This window comes from Festucalex cinctus, chromosome 11 (genome assembly GCF_051991245.1).
Source record: "Festucalex cinctus isolate MCC-2025b chromosome 11, RoL_Fcin_1.0, whole genome shotgun sequence".
NCBI classification, from domain to species: Eukaryota; Metazoa; Chordata; class Actinopteri; order Syngnathiformes; family Syngnathidae; genus Festucalex; species Festucalex cinctus.
Window position 1 is genome coordinate 17,644,187 of NC_135421.1, and position 23,285 is coordinate 17,667,471.

The 23,285-nt window shown below is 38.5% G+C and overlaps 1 protein-coding gene across 1 annotated transcript; it reads left to right on the forward strand.

The window, feature by feature from the left end:
• The first annotated feature begins 89 nt into the window (after positions 1–89).
• pgap1 (post-GPI attachment to proteins inositol deacylase 1) lies at positions 90–19,590 on the forward strand. The gene is made up of 26 exons (XM_077536025.1): positions 90–366; positions 1,666–1,819; positions 2,000–2,175; positions 3,363–3,534; positions 3,611–3,771; positions 4,636–4,688; positions 4,788–4,854; positions 4,926–5,031; positions 5,115–5,173; positions 5,271–5,354; positions 7,074–7,123; positions 7,218–7,269; positions 7,347–7,424; positions 7,538–7,613; positions 7,676–7,749; positions 7,824–7,875; positions 8,628–8,697; positions 8,774–8,879; positions 9,777–9,815; positions 10,134–10,318; positions 10,390–10,620; positions 11,761–11,896; positions 12,068–12,118; positions 12,194–12,378; positions 13,119–13,223; positions 13,304–19,590. The coding sequence occupies exons 1-26, from the start codon at positions 175–177 to the stop codon at positions 13,440–13,442; spliced, it is 2,853 nt and encodes a 950-aa protein (XP_077392151.1). The 5' UTR covers positions 90–174; the 3' UTR covers positions 13,443–19,590.
• Positions 19,591–23,285: the final 3,695 nt, after the last annotated feature.

A 23,285-nucleotide genomic window follows, 5' to 3' on the forward strand; every position in this document is an offset into this window, starting at 1 on the left:
ATATAAATACATATACACATAATAAAATTAATTTATGTGTTTCCTTGCTCACTTTCGCCACATTTCGGAAGTGACGTCTCAGTGCCTATCCGTCGTCATGGTGCCAGATTTCTGCGGGCTCCAGCGGCTGGTTATGTGTGACAACCCGGCGTCGGGTTGAGTCGAGCGGGTAACATGACAACTATCACGAAGCCACCGACAAGATGCGACTTGTCAAAGAAGTGTGGAAGAGCCATGAAGTTTGCGACGCTGCTCTTTTACGGCTTCGCTCTGGGGCTCGTCGCTGTCGGCTTGAAAGAGTGTCTCACTGGCTTTGAGGAGAACCGATGCAGTATGACCTACATGTATCAATACCCCGAGTATCGGGTAGGTAACCAAGCGCTTCTTATGACTACGAAACACACCAGTGAACTTTAATTCATCAAGTGTAGACAAATGTAAGGGAACTTTTGACTTCAACGTGTAAACGCGGTGGAGAATTAATGAGGCCGCCATTCTATGACTTTTCCAATTAACCATTGATGGAAGTACAGTACAGGTATTCCTCGCTTTGTCACGAAGATTCGTTAATACGACACCACCCGAATTAGAACCGCAATTCAAGCAAAACATATCAAATATAGAGTACATATTTGTGTAAAAACATAAACTTCAATGGTATACATAATATGTAACGCCGAGAAACATGAAGCTCGAAATCTGTTATAAACACGTTTATAACAGAAAGCTTTATGACGTTTCGTTATACGAACCGTTTGCAGTGGCGACATGCAAAAGTAGGAATACACAACAGTACCTGTTCCTTGCTTTTAAAGCTTTATTTATTAACCAAATTTGTAATGTAAATAAAAAGGCATGTGCTTACATTTTTGAGCACAAAACTTGCATTTTGAAAACAAAACATGTGAAAATAAGAATTTGCACAATAATAATTTCATATTCCATGAAATAAAAAGGACAAGTTTTTGTACCTTGGTTTGGAGTTTTGCTGTTTAGTCCGACCCACAATTGAAAATGATTTTTGTTAGCCAATGGAATAAGATCTTTCCGAGTTCTGACCTCACGCCGCTTCCATTTTTTTTTTTTTTTTTTTTTTTTTTTGTACCTGGAGGCCAGACAGCTTTATCTGGCAAATCTGGAGCACTGCAAATACTTGTTGAGCAAGTCAGTTGGGAGTTTTTTGGCATACTCACGGCGGGAAGTGACTTGCCTGACTACTGCTGCACTTTCTGTCAGGTGTCATGTGACAAGTATGACAAGTAAAATGGCATTCCTTTGTAAAGTGTTAGCCAACTAATGTGATTTATGTTTCAGAATTACTTGTGTGTGACAGGCTGCGACCTAGAGAGCATTAAAGAAAATGGATACAGACATAAAATCAAATCAAACTTTATTTATATAGCACCTTTCATACATTCAAATGCAACTCAAAGTGCTAAACAATTAAAACATCCATAATACAATAAAAAGAAAAGCCCCCCTTCTGTATGCTACAGCATAAAAAAAATGAAAAGAAAAAAACAACATATAAATACGTTTTTGGGAGTGAAGGACAAAGTATTGAAAAGCGTATTTATACGTTTCTAGGGTTGAATGAGTTAATTAAGCGATTAATTGTAATTAATTAAGACATGATTAATCTGATTTAAAAAAATTGTTTGACAGCGTGTACCGTTGCCTCGCCGAGTGACCAGACTGTACCCAACGTACGGGCTCTACTTGTACGGGGAGGGCGGGTCTGCTCAGGAGACCCGCGAGCTTCAGCTCTTTGGTGCCCCCGTGATCTTCCTGCATGGAAATGCAGGGAGCTACAAGCAAGGTAAACGCAGCCATTGAACCGTTGTAATTTTTTTCCTCACCAAGGTTAAGTGGGCCTCAAACAGTAAATGTTGATTTTTAGTATCTTACTTACGCGATAATATTTTGGAAATCTCACTTTAACTGCAAGGGGTTGTCGGTATGTGAGTATCCCACTTTGTTCTTTTTTTTCCCTCCAAAGTGCGTTCTCTGGGCTCGGTGGCCTTGAGGAAGGCAGAAAACGCAGAAGGCGGCCTCCATTTCAACGTGTTCACCGTGGACTTCAACGGCGAACTGGTGGCCCTGTACGGCGGCAGTCTACGCCGGCAAACTTACTTCCTACACGAGAGCATCAAGGCCATCCTGAAACTTTACAAGGTTAGGTCTCAAATGTTGAACGCTCGTCACTTGGTCCATATTACAAGACCCATCCACCTGTATGCCATAGGTTAAAAAAAAAAGTATATTTACTGTAAGAAGTAAGATGGTTGAGAGACTTGTCCAGTAAAACAGCTCCAGATGTCAACAAAAGCAATGTATTTATATACGTGGCGGCCGTTTTGGCATGGAAGAGCTTCCGCACCACGCACCAGAGGTATGAAAGCATAGTTAGCATAGTTAGCTTAGCACTGATACCACTAGAGCTGTCAAAATTAATCCATTAATTGACAAGTAATCGATTATCAACTTAATTGACAAGTATATTAATAATTGAGTAATTGTTTGGAGCCATGTTTGTCATCTAAAATTGTCCATATGATCTAATTTCAGCACATCAACAGTAATTGTTCACTGATTTCTGTAGTTCTTCATGAAATAAATTTCTGTGTTTAATCAAAATGTGACATTTGTAAACACTTTGGGAAACAATGACCGAATCGGTAACATAGTACGGCATCAATCCCCTTTTTTTCAAAATCACTGTACGAATACGAAGTACGAAATAAACACCAATAACCAGGGGAAAAAATGTTTTTGCAATCCACATTAATGCAAAATTAAAATGAACCTGATTAGTCGATTAATCGGTAGATTAACTGATTCTAAAAATAATCAATAGTGACAGCACTAGCTGCCACGCATGCATTGCTTTTGATAGGAAAGTCGCCCCTGCCAACATGGTCTTTCCAGTGCACTGCTGTTGATATAGCGCCTCCATAATGGCTTAACACTGCAACTGCAATTAATATTCTTGCCGAGCTCAATCATCACAGCTGGAGCGCTGTGTTGAGCGACATCTGTTGCTCAGGCCGCCTCCAAATTTTCTACATAGGATAAACCCTGCATATTGCCGCACTATTTTTTTTTAATTTTTTTTTTTATTTTTTTTTTTTAATTTATTTTATTTTTTTTATTTTTTTTAGCCTACTCTAATCTACTGTAAGTTTGTTTATCTCTAACGAGAGCAGCGCAAGTGTTTCTGACTGGACTGGACACTTATTTTATGTCCGTTGAATCAGGGTTTTGCTGTAAATATAAATAAATAGATGGTCGCCACTGCTGGGATTTGTATCTTATCGCGAGGCATTCACAAAAATATAACCTCTGTGCAATTGTCTATTTAGCACCTGAAGACACCCCCCCAGAGCGTGGTACTTGTGGGCCACTCCATGGGTGGTGTGGTAGCCCGGGCGCTGTTCACCTTGCCCAACTTCAACCACAATCTGGTTCGTCTTGTCATAACCCAGGCGTCCCCTCACGTGGCTCCAGTGCTGGTCCTGGACCAGTACCTGCGTGGTACGAGGAACCGTGCAGGGTATGTCGTTCCGTTTTTAACAGCCGTCTTCTGACCTGTTGTGTTTTTTGCCGTCAGATTTCTATTCTTCGCTGAGGAAAAAGTGGGTGAAACAGGCGTACGAACTGCGCAATGTCACGGTCCTGTCGATTGGCGGCGGATGCCGCGATTACCAAGTGCGCTCCGGTCTCGTCTCACTGCCTTATACTCCTGGAGACCCCACAAAATTGTCCTTGGTGGTGAGCTGAATGTTGCAACGTTGATGGAACATCACAGATATTTATGCGAACTAAAGTACAGCTTAGAAGTGATCCAATAAAACCCCAAAAATTAATTAGGGGTGTCAACATTAGTGAATTCATTTTGAGTTAATTTAAAGTTCCTTTAATGCCATTAATTTTATTAATGAGCGATTAACTGGAATTGCTGGGGGAATTCCAGTCGCAACGCAGCAGACACGCCCAAATCAAAATTTAGCAGTAATAATTTTATTAATAATGCATATATTTGTGGAGACTGAGGTCAAGTTTTATTTTACGAAAAACATGGCCCTGGTTGATCTCTTATAATCTGCTACCACTTCGTGGCCGTTTTTGTAATAACTACCATTGCTTCAAACATTATCTATAGTTCAGAGGCTGCATCAAAGGCTTCTGTATGCTCTAGCATTAAAAAAACAACAACCAAACAAACAAACAAAACGTATAAATACGTCATTGGGAGCATGGTAATATTTGAAATAGAACGTATTTGGCCATTTTTGGGAGCAAATGAGTTAATATGAAAAGAAAAATGCACTGAGCTGTCACCATCATCTTACAAATGCAATTATGCAATGTAGTGGCAGGAAAATTACCTCAATACAAATCAATATCACTTTTTTTTTTTTTTTTACAGTACAGTTCATCTTTTTAATTTTAATTAAATTTTATGAATTCTTTTGAAATGATTATATCAGTGACTAAAAGGTGCAGCCATATTTCTATTTATGGTGACTATTGTGGTGACTGTTTTCAAGCAAAAATAATGAAAACTCACTGTACCTGTTTTCTGTCACTTGGCCTTCTTACCTTGTTTTTTTTTTTTTTCTTCTTCTTTTCAAGGCCACTGCAGTTCCCAGGATGTGGGTTTCCACTGACCACTTATCCATAGTGTGGTAAAAAAAAAAAATGTAACCTTATTTTTTATTTTTATTATATGCTATCAAGCACACTGTGTTTTCTCTCTTTTTTTTTCTTTTTTTTCTTCTCCCCAGGTGCAAAGAGCTCGTTCTTGCTACAGTCAGGGCTTTCTTTGATCTCCTCGATCCTGAAACGAGACAAGTTCGTCATTGGCTGATTAATTTGAATTTGAATTTTGGAGGTAATTTTTGTTTATTTATTTATTTTTTTAGTTCACAGACAACCCAAATAAGAAGACTGCTGTACTCAACCACCACTTTGTTCAACACTCTGCCCGAATGTTGAGAGACAACCAAGAAGTCGCTGTCTCCATGCAAGGTAGTTTTTTCTTCGAATCACCTAATGAAGTCATACTTAGATTCATCTTTATCTCTCATTTGAACCTTTTTTGGACACTTAAGATGCTCCGGAGGCATGGAGTGAAGTAAACACTTTACGTCTGGCTTATACCGCGCCACAGGTACTACTGCACACTTGGGACCGATGCATGAAATGCATTGCTGCCTTTTTTTCTGTTTAGTTACACAATTTTTTTCTGTACCACTCTGCGCTTCCAGGTAGAAGAGCTCAAATACTTCATGTTTGCCCTTCCAAGTCGCAGGAAGGTCTACAGTCATTTCTACTGTCGGAGCAGCAACCTGGTGAGTTTTACAGAAACAGTGCCTCTAAAAATGTTTGCATCATTTAAACCCTAAAATCTTTAAATTTAGTCTGTTTTAGTCCAGTTTCAATCATGCTTGTTAATTAGTCAACCTCATCTCATTTTTATTTAGTCAATTTTTAGTCTTTATTTTAGTTCAAGGAAACATTATTTTATGCGTCTAGTTTAGTCAACAAAAACTGGCAAGGTTTTAGTCAAGTTTTTGTCAGGACAATCATTTTACCCCTTTATATATATTGTCAGCAGATAATGTTGAACATTTCAGATCTAAAACTATTTCACATAACATTTTCTCTCTCTTTTTTTTTTTTTTTTTTTTTTATGAAAAACAACTTGACATAAAATTACAGTGTATCAAAAAGTGGCTACTATGGCTCCATGCTATGAGCTAGTAAGTTAGCCAGCATTAGCTAGCGGTCGAATTAACATTATTGTTAGAACGTTGTAGGTGTTGGAATGATTAATATTATGTCATAATTCTAATTTAATTTAAAAAAAAAATTTTTAACCTTCACCCTGAATCCACTTCCTGTCTGTCCTTTGTGCATGTGGCGCTAGTTAGCTGCAGAATTGAAAGGGGGCGTGTCACTATGTGTCACATGACAGTCTCATCGACATTAGCAGAGACAAGTTTGTACAAAATCAAATAATTTTCGGCGCATTTTTTGTTCATGAACTAAAATGTCCATAGATTTTAGTCCAGTTTTTATTAAGTGAAGTACATTTTTATTTACAAGGCTATGCTTGGACTGCTGCCCTCTTATATTTGTAATTTAATCACATTGAAAAGTGTTGATTCTTATGCTTTGCGTTCCAATGATCTTTTGTTGCTCTCTGTTCCATTTGCCCGCACTGAGCTGGAGAAAAAGGCTTTTGTTTTCTCTGCCCCTTCTGCATGGAACATGTTGCAAAAGGACTGGAAACTAACGGAACTTGTTTCATTGAACGATTTTAGATCCAGATTAAGAGCACTTGAGACGGCCTCATTGATTTGTAACTGTTTTATATAATTTTTATGTGATTGTAAGTGAAACTTTTATTTGTAACTGTAATGAAAACTGTTTTGCTGCCTCTTGGCCAGGACTCCCTTGAAAAAGAGGTTCTTAATCTCAACGGGACTATCCTGGTTAAATAAAGGTTAAATAAAAAAAAAAAAAAAAATTTCATCTTGTCTTCATTAGTTGACGAAAATGCAGACTGATTTAGTCCCAGTTGGTGTTTATTAATGAGGGTTTTAGTCTAGTCTAGTTTTAGTCTTAGTTGGTGAAAAATGTGTTGACAAAATTATTTTTGTTTAGTTTTTATTTGACAAAATTAACATAATTGCCCACACGTTCCCCCTTGCTTTTTTTTGGAGAAAGCACTTAATCGAATATGTATCAGCATTTCTACCCATGTAGGACTCCAGACTAACTTTTAGGAAAATTTAGTGGTGCACACTATAAGTTGACATGTGAAGTAAATATTCACTTAACTATATTACTGATAAATGGGCTTGTCTCAAAATTTCAGAGCAAAATGTCCGTATTTAGGGGTAGTCTGGATGTATTTCAATAGGTGTCAATTATGCAGGGATTTTTTGGTATGCACGAGCTGGTCCTTCTCAACCGCAAATAGCAGGGGTCTACTGTAATTATTAATAAACCTAATGAAAATATCATTTGAAAGTGTCTTACTCGAATTCTTATCTGTTCACCAGGACATGACCAGTTGGTTATACGGCTGCGTACGCCAGAACGGTTCCTCATGGTAAGTGTAGGAGGAGTACACTCCAGCAGCTTTCACATTCAACGTGTAATTGTGTCACTGTCCTGTAGCACAGTAGAAATGTTTCTTTCCACAGTGTGCACGTGGTGGATTTGTCCAAGGGGACTGAGCTTCTTCCTCCTTATAAGGTAATTAAAGGACATCGCTAGTCTCAAATGTGCCTGGTTGTTGTTTTTTAATATGGTTTGCCTGTCTCCATCTCCAGGTTGTGTCGCTGAGTCTCAGTGACCTGTCTCCATTCAGTCATCTGGTGGTGTCGGCCTGCAACCTCAATGGCAAACAGGTGTTGTTACTTGACAAAGAATTACTGAAGTCCACTTCGAGGGTTTTATCTGGTGTCACGTCACACTGCATGGTTCAACTTGATTGAAAGCCATTGTGGCTTCTGAATTTCAGTTCACGGTGGAGTGTGAGTGGCAAAGACAACAATCTCTGGCGCTGTCACTCTCTGTCCCGCACGTTCTGTCCTTCGGTGAGTTGTGTTGACAATTCTGATCTCCATTTCAGATGACTGACGTTACCGTTTGTTTTTAGGTTTGACTGCCAGTGAAATTACGGTGCTCTCTAGTGGACTTTACCACACCATCAAGCTGCAAGACTTTCATGAGGTAATGTTGCAAGACATTGTCATCGTTTCCCGGCTTTTGTCACTGCAGCGCTGACTTCTTTTGTGTATTTTTAGGTCTATCAGGCATTCAGAATTAATGTTGCAAGTCAGTGTAAAGTACAGAAAGGTAAGTTGTGTGTGTTTTAACTAATTTGCTCCCATAAATGTATGAATATGTATGAATATTTTAAATGTTTTAAGTGTTCCAAAGACCTATTATGTTTTTGTTTTTTTATGCTAGAGCATACAGAAGACTTTGATGCAATGGTAGTTATTACAAAAACGGCCAGCAGGTGGCAGCAGAGTATAAGCGATAAACCAGGGCCATAGTGCAAAAACCTAATTTGCCCACAGTTCTAAACAGATTTGTGAATAATGATGAAACTTAGATATATTCTAATGCTAATTGCTGCAAAACGGAAACAGATAGAAATATACGTTTTTTTTCCTGATAGAAGAAGACTCTAATCTTTCTTTCGGTAGGTTCCATGTTTCTAAAAGGACCAGCACGTTGCAGCAGAGTATAAGAGATCAGCCAAGGCCATGTTGCAACAAGCTCTTGTTGCCATTCTTTTCACCAGGAATGTGAATAATGAAAAACTTAGTATATTCTAATGCTAATTGCTGCAAAACGGAAACAGATAGAAATATACCTTTTTTCTGATAAAAGAAGAAACTATAATCTTTCTTTTAGTAGGTTCTGTATTTTTATAGCAATAGAAGAGAATATTCTGTGGGCCTTTGAAAATCAGTCGAAATCCAGGAAAACAGCCAGGAGCGAAGGGGTTTGATTCAGTGAAAATGGTTGAGAGGGAATGAGTTAACAATCAGTTGGGGAGGGGAAAAGAAACTTTATTGTATCTTATTTTTTTTGGTCAGTCGGTAGATCCGCCAGTGTCTACAGAATGAAGGTTCCGTGGTTCATGGAGGACATTTTAACAACAGCCAGGTTAGTGATGATTCATGTTTGCTGCCAAAATTGTCACTCACGTTTTGACCTGCTAACGTGCGGTTGTTCTCAATAGTGTACCATCAGTGACGGAAATCTCAGGGATGCTCCACACTAATCGTCCTGACAACGAGTCAACTGTTGTCCTTCAGCTCCACACTGCCCCCAACTGCCAATATAAGGTTGTGTAATCCAGCTTTGCCGCTATCCAGGCATACTCAGTTGATCCTCCATTATATCTGTTTCTTTGGAATAATTATGCTGTCAGAAACGGAACAAAAAATATCCCTGTTTACAGGCATTGTCTCATTATTAACCCCATTAGCCATTTAATCCCCATTTAATGCTTTTAAACAGTTACACATTAATAATAAGCTTTTTTTTTATTGCACAGATCTGTGAAATGAAGAACGTATTTAAGAACTTCCATTAACTCATTGCTCCCAAAAACGTATAAATATGTTCTATTTTAAACATTACCAGTGTCCCAAAGACGTATTTATGCGTTTTTTTTGTTTTTTTATGCCAGCGCATACAGAAGGCTTTGATGCATCCTCTGAACTTAATGGTTGAAGCACTGGTAGTTATTACAAAAGCGGCCAGCAGGTGGCAGCAGAGTATAAGATCAACCAAGGACCATGTTGCAACAAGCTGTTTTCCCCACAGTTTTAAACAGATTTATGAATAATGATGAACCATAGCTATATTCTAATGCAAATTATTGCAAAACGGAAACAGATAGAAATATACTTTTTTTTTTCCTGATCAAAGAAGAGACTCAAATCTTTCTTTTGGTAGGTTCCGTGTTTTTATAGCAATAGAACACAATATTGTGTGGCCCTGCAAAATCAGTCAAAATCCAATAAAACAGCAGGTGTTAACATTATTTGAATTTTTTTCTTTTTATTTGTTTTAACCTACAAGGGAAATATAATTTTAACAAAATTAATATTTGTAACAGCAAAAACAATACAGAAGTGACACATTTCTGTCCCCTTTTAGTCCCTTGTTTATGTAAATGAGAAGTGTTTTCAACTTTTCAACTTAGTAGAGCTTTCATCTCAAATATTTTTTCCCAGGTCTCAGTGAGGACGTCACTACCCAAGGTGTTGGGACAGGTAATTTTTATTATTTTTTTCCCCCCATTTGCTCCTATTCAAAACCAAGTGTTAGATTCTGAGTCAAATTATGAAGTTAAAAGAAACGTGAATATCTGTTCAGTATCAAAACTATTCAATATGTAAATGGTTAATGCTTGCAACTAAATGGCCATTTGAACAGTGTTTGTTAGGATTTTTTTTTTTCTTATTTTGGATAATTACGCAAAAATTGCGGTCCTATGAAACAAACATAGAAGGTTGAAGTGGGATAAATAATCTGAGCTTCACTTTGCACTGTTTATGTACTTATTTAACTTTGAACGTTCCCTCTCACAGATCTTGCGCTTCTTTGTCCCCATGGTGCCAGTTTACACGACTGTAACCCTTCTGCTAGCCTGCGGTTTCCAACTGTCCTTGATCTGCAAGTCGCGGAAAGCTGCATCGATGAGCTACATGCTCTGCAAAGGCTTCCAACCCCATAAAGTCAACTTGTCTGTTTATATCCTCCACATCCTTTTCAGGTATAAGCGCTGTGATGCCGTGGCACGTTTGCACGTCAACCTTGTTCCAAAGGTCTTCTCTCTCTCATCAGTTGTAGTTGGGTCAAAAACACGTGGTCGCTGTTTTGCCTTCCCATGATGGACGTGGCCCCTCCCATCTTCCCCGACGAGGTGCGTTACGATGGCGCGGTGCCGTGTGCGGAATGGCCGTACCTCCTGCACCCGCTCCTCTACGTCATCGGCGCGGCTGTGGCGTACTGGGGCAACGTAATGCTCCGACTTGGCACGCGGATGGTTTCTTTGGGTTTAGCTGTGCTGCACAGGTACGTCATCCCTCGTCATGGCACATGTTCCCTTTTTGTAGTTGCACAGTAGGCTGTTGTTTAAATTCAAGAAAAATATAAACAGTTTTTGCTCCGATTTTTATGAGCTGAACTCAAAAGATCTTAGTCTAAGGTGCAGTTTTGTTTTATTATTTGGACTCAGAAAACCAGTCAGTACTGTCTGGGGACTCATTTGTGGGTCTCCAGAGCCCCAAATGCACCAATAAAAACAAAACTGCACTTATCAGAGTGGTCTTTTATTGTGCGCACACCTGTACAATAATTATGGTGTCTAATTAGCATCTTAATATGGCACACCTGTGAGGTGGGATGGATTATCTCGGCAAAGGAGAAGCGCTCACTATAACGGATTTAGACTGGTTTGTGAACAATATTTGTGAGAAATTGTGATAATGTGTATGTTGAAGACGTTTTGGATCTTGAAGTTCATCTAAAAAAATTGGATCAAAAACAAGTGTTGCTTTTCTATTTTTGCTGAGTATATTTTGGGTTTAATTACACTGTTAACCACTATATGGAGGCACACTACAGTACAGAATTTCGTTTGAGACTGTGCATCCATCCATCCATCCATTTTCTTAACCGCTTCCTCCTCACAAGGGTTGCATTTGAGAGTATTTTACAACACCCTAGTTTTTGTTGAAAGTCATGAACATATCCTCTTTGATCCTGCTTTTTATTACACCTACAGGTAGCAACGGCTGCTGGTTCATTTAAAAATGTCGTACATCGTTGAGCATAATTATTAATGTATTATTGTGAGATAAATTAGATTTATTCGGAGGGGGGGAATGGGATTTAATTACTGTAAACACCTAGTGCAGTATTTTCATGTTATCCATTGCTCTTACACTCTTTCAATAAATGTGTTCAAATGTGTATTAAAAGTGTGTTTCAAGACCTGAAAAAGTGCTTATTAAGGAGTAATTTAATAAGGTATGGCAGACTTCACTTTTTGCTGGCCTGATCTGGAACGTAACTCCGTGGGTGAGGGTGGGATATTAATGATACAAATATGATTTTCATATCCATTATGTTTGTGGTTTAACATGCACATAAACATTTTTGTTGTATCCAACACACAACTTTGCTTGTTGATAATGATTGTTTTTGTCGTAGATCGTCCATCTCACGAGATTGCGGCACGCTCCACCTGCGCACCCAGATCTTCGTCATGATATTTCTGACCATCTTGGGCTGGAATACCTGTGGAGCGCTGGCAATCATAGTTGCCTTTGTGCTTCACCTGTACAGGGTGAGTGAATGAGGTCCTACATGCATTTTTTAGGATACTTATTTTATTCTAGCTTTTTTTTTTTTTTTTTTTTTTAATATATTTTTGTTTTATATGTGGCAAATTGTCCCTGGTACATAATCGCTATTCCTGTGAAACTGACTGACTGCAGATTTGCAATTGTGTGTCCAGGTACTGAGACTACAAATGGCAGAAAGGTCCTTGCATCACATTCTCAATCTGGTAAGGCAAAACTGAAAGACATAACTAAGATATTAAGAGCAAGTAAGTATTCAGCGTTCCGGCAACTGTTTCCAGGCGCCCAGGCACCAACAACTTTCGGTCATCGAGGCCAGAGAATGTAACGGTTCGCCGCTGCTGTCAGATTTGGCTCTACGGGAGGTTAAAGATGACGTGCAGCTCCACCTGTGTCTGTCGGCGCTCTTTGCCGTGCCTCTGGTCCTCAGCTCACCCTCGCTCGTGTACTGGTGCCGCAACCTGGGGTAGGACGTGACAATTATGACGTGGCCGCAGGAAGGAGTAATACTGTCAACGAGTAGAGTTTTAGTGGTTGAAAACTGGGGAATGATTCAATTCAATTGACCTTGACCAAACACATCTTTCACGGTTAGCATTGTTTGTTAGCATTAAGCTAAGCAGTCAGAAGGTAAAGCTATGTGATGTAATTTTCCCGAGTTTGATAAGTAAACTTGAACTGGGCGTGGCAATTATCAGCTTAAATCCTTTCTTGAAAAAATGTTTACTATCTGTCAAACTGCTGCCTTGCTGAAATCAAAGCAAAAATATGCATTTCTTAAAAAGCATGTAAAACGTATCACTCTTATCTCAAGGCATATTCGTACCATTAATTGGGTCTAGTAACAGACAGAAGTCACAAAGCGCTTCACAAAAAGGGGTAACCTCATTCAAAGCAATATAAAATGGCATAAAAAAAACATATGAATATTTTATATATTGACACACGTATAAAAATACATATACAGTATAAATATAAGAGCAGTGTGAGGCCAAAAAAAATTGTAAAATACAATAAGATATAGTAAAATGCAATAAAAGTCTATTAGTTTTGGAAAGCATGATTAAAAAAAAGGTTTAAAATGTTTTTTAAAAAGTCGCTAATTATTAATCTAATTAGGAGCATTTTTTTTCTTTCAGTGGGAGTCAGTGAATGCCTGATTATTATCTTCTTAAAAGCGCTCTTCGCTGTTCTGTTCTTTTGCAGCTATACCACCCAGCTCAATCCTGACCCCTATTGGCCGTTCTTTGTACCTCTGTGCATCGTGTACCTGCAGCTCATCAACTGCAACACTGAGATTCTTACCAACAGGTAGTTGCAAACCCACCTGGGGAAAAATAGCCACACGATCGCAACATTGGCTTCACTTTTTTTTTCTTCCCTCCCGCTAGCAAACTGCTACACATGACGTCATTTCTGCCGCTACCCGTCTCCATCGCTATGGTGATCTTCTGCCCACTGCACCTGTACAGAGTGATGTACTTCCTGTTGGGAGCTCTCGTCCCGTTGGCGTTATGTTGTCTCCTCTGACGGTACCGGGTCGCGTTATTTCTTTATTTTTTACCAGCCTTGCTGCGCTTTTTTTTTTTCTTTTTTTTTGTGAACACTTGGTAATACTGTCTTAACTTTTTGTTTGCCTTGAAGCAGAGCCTTAGACATACATTACTCGGTGAACCGCCTACTAGATATACAGTGGTGCCTCGACTAATGCACATACTTGTTTTTTAAAAACTGGGCTGGATTAATGCTAACACAAAATGCACAATGCTAAAGATAGGCTAATGAAATTACCATCGGTCGGTAGATGTAACCCTCTTGGCAACACATTTAAACAAAAACAATGTTTTGGGAACCCCCCGTTATTTGTTGAAATCTAGAAGTTCTATGTGCTGATTTTTTCAGATCAACTGCTTTTTTTTAGCCTATCATTTGGTGGCACTTGGTTTCCTAAACCCTGCGCAGAGTGGGGGTCCACTGTATCTTTTTCTTTTGTGCCAAAAATGTTTTTATTACTGTTTATTTATATATTTTTACTGCGATTAGAGATTTTTTTCCCATGTATTTTTTGTTTGTTTTTGGCATTTTGCTTTTTAATGGACAGGACGGTTGAAGAATAGACAGGAAGTGGGAGAGAGCACGATTGACACGCAGGAAAGGAACGCTCGTAAGGAGGTAAATCGGGTGCAAAAGTGACACATACTCGTACACCAAGAACAAGTCTCATGGTGCGCCAAAAGCCAAATAATATAGATGTGTTTTAAGACGTGTTTTAAAAGAGGATAACGGGGGGGACTGCCTAATATTTAGTGGTAGGTCGTTCCAAAGGGAGGGACCGGCAACAGCAAAGGCCCGATCTCCTCTAAGCCTCCGCTTAGCCCTCGGTACCTCCAATTGTGTCTGGTCTGCTGACCTGAGGCACCGGGCAGGTGTGTCGGGGTGCAAGAGCTCGGCGAGATAAGGTGGGGTAAGACCATTGAGAGATTTGAAAACAAATAGAAGAATCTTAAAATGGATTCTAAATTTCACGGGCAGCCAGTGAAGAGAGGCCAGGATAGGGGTTATGTGTTCCCTCTTCCGGGCACCAGTAAGGAGACGAGCAGTGGAATTCATTCATTCATTGGATTCATGGGGATCAGGAGCAGATAGATGAATGACATTTTCCTTCAGTTAAATGTGGAAAGGATTTGAGAAGTGTTTCGAGTTAAGAGCATTCTCAAGTAGCCAATTAAGCTCACAAGTCAAGGCACCACTGTATTCTGCAGGAAGCGCTCCACTCTTAAAGCATGCGGATTCTTTGCTGCCAATTAGGACCAATCTGGTGAACCAAGTTTGCCTTCCGCTTGTATATCTATAGCTCTGCCCGCCTGTCTGCCGTCGAGGAGTGCGCCGCGACCGTCTTAACGCTGCTGATAGGTACGCTTCTCGACAGGGTGTTAGCGGGTTGATTTTTTTTGTTTTTCTTTTTGTCGTGATACTGCTCACTGTCGAAAGTCCTACACTGCCTTTACCGACGGACTGTTGAAGCTCAGCCTCATCTGTTGCCTGTCGTCGTCATGCATTCCTGAAGAGAAGCCAAAGTTTACACACAAAACGCAGTACGGTAGTGCACGTTTGAAGAACACAACTGGTAATCATGACAGCAAAATGACATTTGCAACATGGAAGCCTTCATGCCCTCATCTTTTTCCATGTCCTGATACTGATGACTCGTTGTCTCGCTCCTCTGTCATCATCTGCCTCTCCATCCTACTTAGTCTCTCCCTTTTTTGTCCTCTGGATTCTTCTGCTTCTCATTTTCCTCCTTTTCTGAACGCCAGTGGTACTTATCATAAGATACTGAATGAAAAAGGACATATGAAGGAAAATGTGACTTGTATGAAAATAGTTGGATCACTGGAGTGCCTGCCCCACCCGTCAATAGCGGAATAACACAACCAACCTTTTGGTAAAAGAGAGATCCAACTATGCAATTACAAACTGTTTCCCATCATATGTCAGCTTTAATTTGTGGAGAAATGGCCACTTTCAGTTGAACATCATTCACTTGACCTCTGTCTGTGTGGACACCAGATGCCTTCAGACCCTGAATGGAGCGTAGATAGATCTTCAGCCATTTGTCAAACCTTAGCGCTCACTTTCGCAGCCTCATTCATGCTACAGACACTCGATAGCTGCTCAAACAGAAGTTTGTCGTCCATGCCAAGCAAGAACGACTACCGGCCTTCTATTAATATTTTTTTTTTTTCATTGACAGTGACTGTTAGCACTACATTTCTACTCGTATGATCACAAATAATTACAGTGACTTCTTTTTAGCATGACGACATGCAAGTGCTTTAAACTATTTTTTTTAGGTTATGTTTAACTCATTTGCTCCCAAAAACATATAAAAATGTTCTATTTTTATTACTGCCATGGTCCCAAAAATGTATGTATACGTTTTTTTTTATGTTTCTTTATGCCAGAGCATACAGAAAGAAGGCTTTGATGCAGCCTCTGACCTGAAGAGGTCGCTTAAAGCAATAGTAATTATTACAAGATAATGGCCAGCAGGTGGCAGAGTCTAAGCGATTAAGCAGGGCCATGTTGCAACAAGCTTTTTTCCCCACTGCTTCAAACAGGTTTGTGAATAATGGTGAAACTTGGATACATTCTAATGCTGATTGCTGCAAAATGGAAAAATATACAAATATACTTTTTTCCTGGTGAAAGAAGAGTTATCTTTCTTTTGGTAGGTTCCATGTTTTTATAGCAATAGAACACAATATTCTGTGGGCCTTGCAAAATTAGTCAAAATCCAGTCAAACAGCTGGGAGCGAAGGGGGTTGCTTCCGTGAAAATGGCTGCGAGTCAATGAGTTAAATACAAACGAAATGTAGATCGTCAACATTTCTTTACCCTCTTATGTTGATTTCTCAGGAGCAGCGATAATATATGGCTGTTTTATTATCCATAATTGGCAGAAATGAAAAAATCCCAATCATCATTGTGTACATGGTATTACCCAATCACTCCATTGCCATTTCATTGGAAACATTGGAATTGAACAATTATTATTACAACCCCTAGCAAAAAGTATGGAATCAGCAGTCTTAGACGAGCACTCACTCAGACGTTTTATTCTGTAGATCAAACTCAGATAAAGAAAGGAAGAAAAAAACATTGTGCTGCTCAGTAAATGTTACTTTTATAGAGCAAGTTCAGGGAAATAAATATGGAATCACTCCATTCTGAGGAAACAAATATGGAATCATAAAAAACAGACAAAGAAAAAACAATCAAAACACATCACTAATATTTAATTGCACCACCTCTGGCTTTTATGACAGCTTGCAGTCTCTGAGGCATGGACTTGATGAGTGACAAACAGTATTCTTCATCAATCTGGTGCCAACTCTTTTTGATTGCAGTTGCCAGATCATCTTTGCAGGTCGGAGGCTTGCTGTGGACCATTTTTTTTCAATTTCCACCACAGGTTTTCAGTTGGGTTGAGATATAGGCTATTTGCAGGCCATGACATTCACTGGATGCGTCTTTCTCCAAGGAATGCTTTCACAGTTTTTGCTCTGTGGCATGATGCATTGTCACCTTGGAAAAGGATTTCAAGAAAGCTGTCCAAAATGTCAATGTCAACGTGTGCATTTATTGAAGACTTAACCACAGCCATCTCCCCAGTGCCTTTGCCTGACATGCAGCCCCATATCATCAAGGTCTGTGGGAATTTGGATGTTTTATTTAGGCAGTCCTCTTTGTAAATCTCACTGGAACGGCACCAAACAAAAGTTCCAGTGTCATCACCTTGTCCAATGCAGATTTTTGACCCATCACTGAAGATAACCTTCATCCAGTCATCCACAGTCCATGATTGGCTCTCCTTAGCCCATTGCAGTCTTGTTCTTTTTTTGAAGCATCAATGATGGTTTCCTTTTAGTTTTCCTGTATGTAAATCCCATTTCCTTGAAGCGATTTTGCAGAGTTCCGTCACATACATTGACTTCAGCTTCCTCCCATTTCTTCTTCATTTGTCTTGTGCATTTTCTGTTATCAAGACATATGGCCTTTACTTGTTTGTCTTGACGCTTTGATGTCTTCCTTGGTCTACCAGTACGCTTGACTTGAACAACCTTCACATGCTCTTTGTACAAGTACTTGGTACAGATCTTCGATACAGCTGACTGTGAACAGCCCACATCTTTGGCAACCATACCTGTAAGAGTTACCTTCTTCAACAAGTTTGATAATCCTGTCTTTGGTCTCAAGAGACATCTCCGTTGTTGGAGCCATGATTCTTGCCAATCCACTTGGTCCAGCAGCCCTCCAAGGTGTGATAACTGCACTGTTTTTAACTGCTGACTAACGAGCAGATGTCATTTGAGGAAGATGCCCAATTAAGGAAAGGAAATTGACTGGGTGTGTCCTTATTTTCTGCTCAAAACTGAGTGATTTCCATATTTGTTTCCTCAGAATGGAGTGATTCCATATTTATTTCCCTGCACTTGCTCTATAAAAGTAACACAATGTTTTTTTTCCTTCATCTGTTTTAGTGTTTCTGAAAGCCAAGATGTTGCACTTCGGAATGACCTTATGACTGTTTCATGCTTTTTATCCGAGTTTGATCTACAGAATAAAACGTCTGAGTGAGTGCTCGTCCAAGACTGCTGATTCCATACTTTTTGCTAGGGGTTGTATATTATTATTATTATTATTACTATTATTATTATTATTATTATTACTATTCGGCCAGTCAGACAATTTCATACTGAAGAAGTCTATTTGTTCTCTAACCTTTATCGTTTTAGCAGTTAGCAACATTCAGAAGCAAGGAAGAGAAAACAAAAGTAGGTTACAAAATTTACAAAGCAAACTATAAAAACATTTAGAGTAAGGAATTTTATTTAAAAAAAGAAAAAGAAAATAAAAAGGATTTGAAAATGTTTAAAAGACCTTAATCAAAGGTAACTGAAAAAAACAAAGTTTTTATCCTGCATTTAACAACTATAAATAATGGTTAAGGTGAGCAAAATGTTTGGGATTGTTTTGTTTCTGGCACTTTTGTTTAATTAGTCATGCCCATAGTCAAGTTGACCCAGAAACATTGCTGTCGTTGTTCCTGAGAAAGAAATTTGAGAACTTAAGAGGAAAAAACAAGTTGCCCGTTTGTCTGTCTACACTGTACTTGTTTTGTTTTAATGTATTGTTGTTTTATTAATCATTCATGAAGCTAATCCATAATTGTTAGTTTTAATTCCGATGCACAACTCGACCGAAAGACTGACGCTGAAAATGGAGCTAGTTGCTGTATCTTTATTTGACGTTCAGCTTATCTGACACTTGTGTGCCTCTTTGCTTGGCTTTGACCCTCCTGTTACGTTCGTTTCTCAGGAACAGCACAAATCGTTCGGCGTGTTTTAAATGGCTAAACGTGCAAATATGTGAAATGAAACATTGTATACGTTGAGAAACACGTTTCAAGCCAAGCAGATGTTTCATAGCGATCAAAAAAAAAAAAAAGGACGTAACAAGAGGGCTTAGCATAACGCGCTAACCTTACACTACATGAGCCGGGTGTGTGAAATCATCGTTTAATTTAATTTCAAGTGCCTCTTTGGAAAAATAACAACCCGTGTCGTCCTTTGGAAAGGCAGCAAGGTGGGACTCATTTGCTGGATTTTGTTGAAGAAAAAATGTAAACTGTAATAATGATAATAATCAGTGTGATGTTGTGCCAACTTTGTGTTTTTGGTATTGGTGTATATGTGGACGTGTTTTTATTGTACAGTATATATTAATCGTATCCAGAAGAGGCCTGATTCGGATCAGACGATATCTGAATCTTTTCATTTTTTTTGTATTTTTTTTTAAATGCCAATTCTTCCACTTGAACATAAAAAGTGGAAATTGTGTTTATGAACCATGCAGTGTGAATCAGTTGTGGAAAACTAGGAAGTACTCAACGCTGTATGTATGTACTGCATGAAGTCCGGACCCATTGCATTGTAGCGCAACACAATGTTTTTGTGCTATTGTGTTTTTTGACAACATGGTTTGACGTTGTGTAAAAAAGCAGAACAAAACAGAATGGACAAAATTGTTGGTACCCTTTAAAAACCCACTAGCACGGTCTCTGAAAGAACTTGAAACTGATGAGTAATAAATGCGAACAAAACAAAACAAAAAAGTCAGGCTTTGCCTTTTTTTTGTGGTCCACCATTAAGAAAGACAAAAGTGATGCCAGCACTTTATTGCCACCTTGCACCTGGGTTTCACAGAAGGTAAAATATTTTATAGTATACAAATTGCAGAAAAATCTTTTGAATGTGGCATATGCTTGCCTGTCAGTGACAAGGACTGACCACTGGGTGGCGGCCTATTCCAACCGTACGACTGTGAAGTTGAACTGTATTTGGAACACAGGATCCAGTTTTACCTGTGGTTTCTTACTCTAAGAACATTCATTCTATCATTCAGTGTAAAAAAAAAAAAGAAACATTCATGTAACAATTCTGGAAAACGTTTTTTTTTTTTTTTTTTTTTTTGGTGTCATTCGACCTGTGTATGAGGTGCGACTAAATGAAGATTTTTCTAAACAGCAAAGGCAGATTGTAGATGTTAAATGGCATTTAAAAGGAGGTCGTCTGCACAAAGTGAAACGTATGGTCAAGTTGCATTTTGACAAAACATTTATGTACATGATAAGGGGACCCAGTAATGACCACCAGGGGACACCATTTTTTTTTATTAGAGAGACCATCAAACACCATCAAATTTAGCTTTCTGTTTAGGATCTTTAGACATACTCAACTTCTTCTGTGGGTCCAATTACACACCGTTTTTATTTATTTATTATTATTATTTTTATGTTGGACATTCAGGTAAGAAGGTCTGCGAGATTTGACAAACAATAGTTAACGCATTTGCTCCCAAAAACTGATAAATATGTTCTATTTTAAATGTTTTAAGTGTCCCAAATATGTATTTATACGTATTTTTTTTAATTTTTAATTTTTTTTATGCCCGAGCATACAGAAGATGCAGCCGCTCAACTGCAAAGAACGGTTGAAGAAATGGTAGTTATTACACACATGGCCAGCAGTTGGCAGCAGAGTATAAGAGATCAACCAGGGCCATGTTGCAAATAATCTCAATTACAATTCTAATTAGATTTGTGAATAATTATGAAACTTAGCTATAATCTAATGCTAATTGCTGCAAAACGGAAACAGCTAGAAATTTACATTTTTTTCCTGATGAAAGAAGAGACTTTAGTCTTTCTTTTGGTAGGTGACGTGTTTTTGTAGCAATAGAACACAATATTCTGTGGGCCTTGCAAAATCAGTCAAAATCCACTAAAACAGCCGTGCATGAAGGGGATTGCTTCTGTGAAAATGGCTGCGAATGAATGAGTTAATGATTGAGAAAAAATAAAAACAAAAACACGGCAGGCTAACACGTAACACACAAATTCTGAACAGTTCCAATTTTACAGTTGCAACCATGTTTCAGTTTGTATTTTTCCCTTTTGTTTTTATGTCCTCTGTAAAAGGTTATGCCCAAATGTAAAATCTAAATCAGCTGATTTTTTTTTTTTTTGCTCTCGCACTACTGTTGAGATCTAAAATAAGCCTAAAAAATACAATTTTGTGGTTGCGGCACATAGTCATGTGTTCAGGGTTATTATAGTTTAATTTTGGCGTTTTTAAATTGTTTTGAATTTAGTTTTTTAAATTTAGTTTTAATTAGTTTCCACGGTGGTTCTGTTATTAGTTTTAGCTATTTAAAAAATGCTTCGTTTTAATTTTAGTTTCAGTATTAGTTTTCGTTTAAAATAAGTCTATTACTTGTGCACAATATTTAATAAACACTATGGTAAAATGAAAAAAGTAACAAATTTAATGTTAATAAATGACATCATCTGAAGGTGCTTTTCTATTGGCTGCTGCTAGATGACGTCGCTTCGGTGTGACACAATTTCAAACGTCCTTATTCCGGTTAATATAAAAAATAAATATACTTAAAATCATATTTAAAATCATCCCCAAAGGCTCATGCATGAAATTAATTACCAGACTAAAACGAAGGACATTTTTGCTATAATAGTTAATTTTGTAAATATAAAGTTTAGTTGTAGTTTAATAATTAATTATTAAAAAAAACAAAAACATTTTCATTCTTATTTTATTTTTTTGACAAAATTGTTTGTTTGTTTTTTTTAAATTTTAAGTATGTTTTTTCGTTGTTTTACACTGCCGTGCCTCAAGAAATTTAACACACAAAACGTGCACACAAGACACAAGCCCACCACCACCACTTGTCTCCTTTTGTTTGTCGTTAATGCCAGATCCAACTCGCCGCACTACTGTCGCTCGAAGCAAATCGGCGAGCGTGGAATGCTCCCCTCGGCCTCATGGAGGCAAAGTGATGAGGATTGCGGACTGCTGTCTGCCATCTTCTGCACTGTCGGAACTCAATTCAAGTGCGACACCAAAAGTGCCTCTCTTAATATTGTGTTGAACAGCCAGCCAGCTTCAGAATTGGGCTTTTCATTAGGATTGCAGGGGGGAGCTGGAGCCCATCCCGGCCTAGCGTCTGCTGCAAGGACTGGATGATGACACCCATGGGCTTGGCTCATCCCCAGTCAATGGAAGGGCAGTTTTTTCCCCTCTTTACCAAGCTCAAAGTGTTCATCAAGGGTTGTGAAGATGTGGACTACAAAGGTCTAAAAAAAACAAAAAAGGTAAGCAGAGCTGCATGTAGTTGTTGAGCGTTGCTGCATGCACCACATACACAGATCTGCTACACTGACAAGTGTACTTCAGCATTTTAACTCATTTGCTCCCCAAAACTAATAAATACGTTCTATTTTAAATACCATGTCCCAAAGAATTTATGTATATATATATATATATATATATATATATATATATATATATATATATATATATATATATATATATATATATATATATATATATATATATATATATATATATATGCTAGAGCATACAGAAGGCTTCGATGCAGCCTCTGAACTGAAGAGGTCGCTTAAAGCAATGGTAGTTATTACAAAAACGGCCAGCAGGCGGCAGCAGAGTATAAGAGATCAACCAGGTCCATGTTGCAACAGGCTCTTTTCCACACTGTTTTAAACAGATTTGTGAATAATGATGAAACTTAGCTATATTCTAATGCTAATTGCTGCCAAAATGAAACAGATAGAAATATACTTTTTTTTTCCTGATGAAAGAAGAGACACTAATCTTTCTTTTGGCAGGTTCCGTGTTTTTATAGCAATAGAACACAATATTCTGTGGGCCTTGCAAAATCAGTCAAGACCCAGTAAAACAGCCAGGAGCGAAGGGGGTTGCTTCATTGGAAAATGGTTGGAAATGAATGAGTTCATGAAGTGCTGCCTATAAGAAGGAAAATACAATCCATCAATCCACCATCTTTTTGGGGGGATTGCAGTTTGCACTTTGGGCAACATGGTCATCAAATTCATAGTCACCGTTGCGGCCAAACGATTAGTGGATGGGGTCACTTGCATGACACAAGACCATGCCCGTCAAAACAGGCTAACTTCAGCAAAAAAAATAGAGCCTGCACACGTTGAATTTTTACTGCGCTTGTTCAAAGCTGGAGAAAACTCTACAAGGAAATCAAACCCTGTTAGAAAAAAAAAACAAAAAAAACATGTGCTGTGCTTTTTATTGACATCATTATCCCAAATCTTTCCTTTGAAATGTCCTGGTTATGTTTTGTTTTCAGCTCGGTGGAGTCGTAGCAACTAAAAGGCCGCATTCTTCATTTGCAGCGGCACTTTACGGGTCCTCCATGAGTGGAAAGTGGAGCAGGAAATTGCCAAATGGGCTCCTG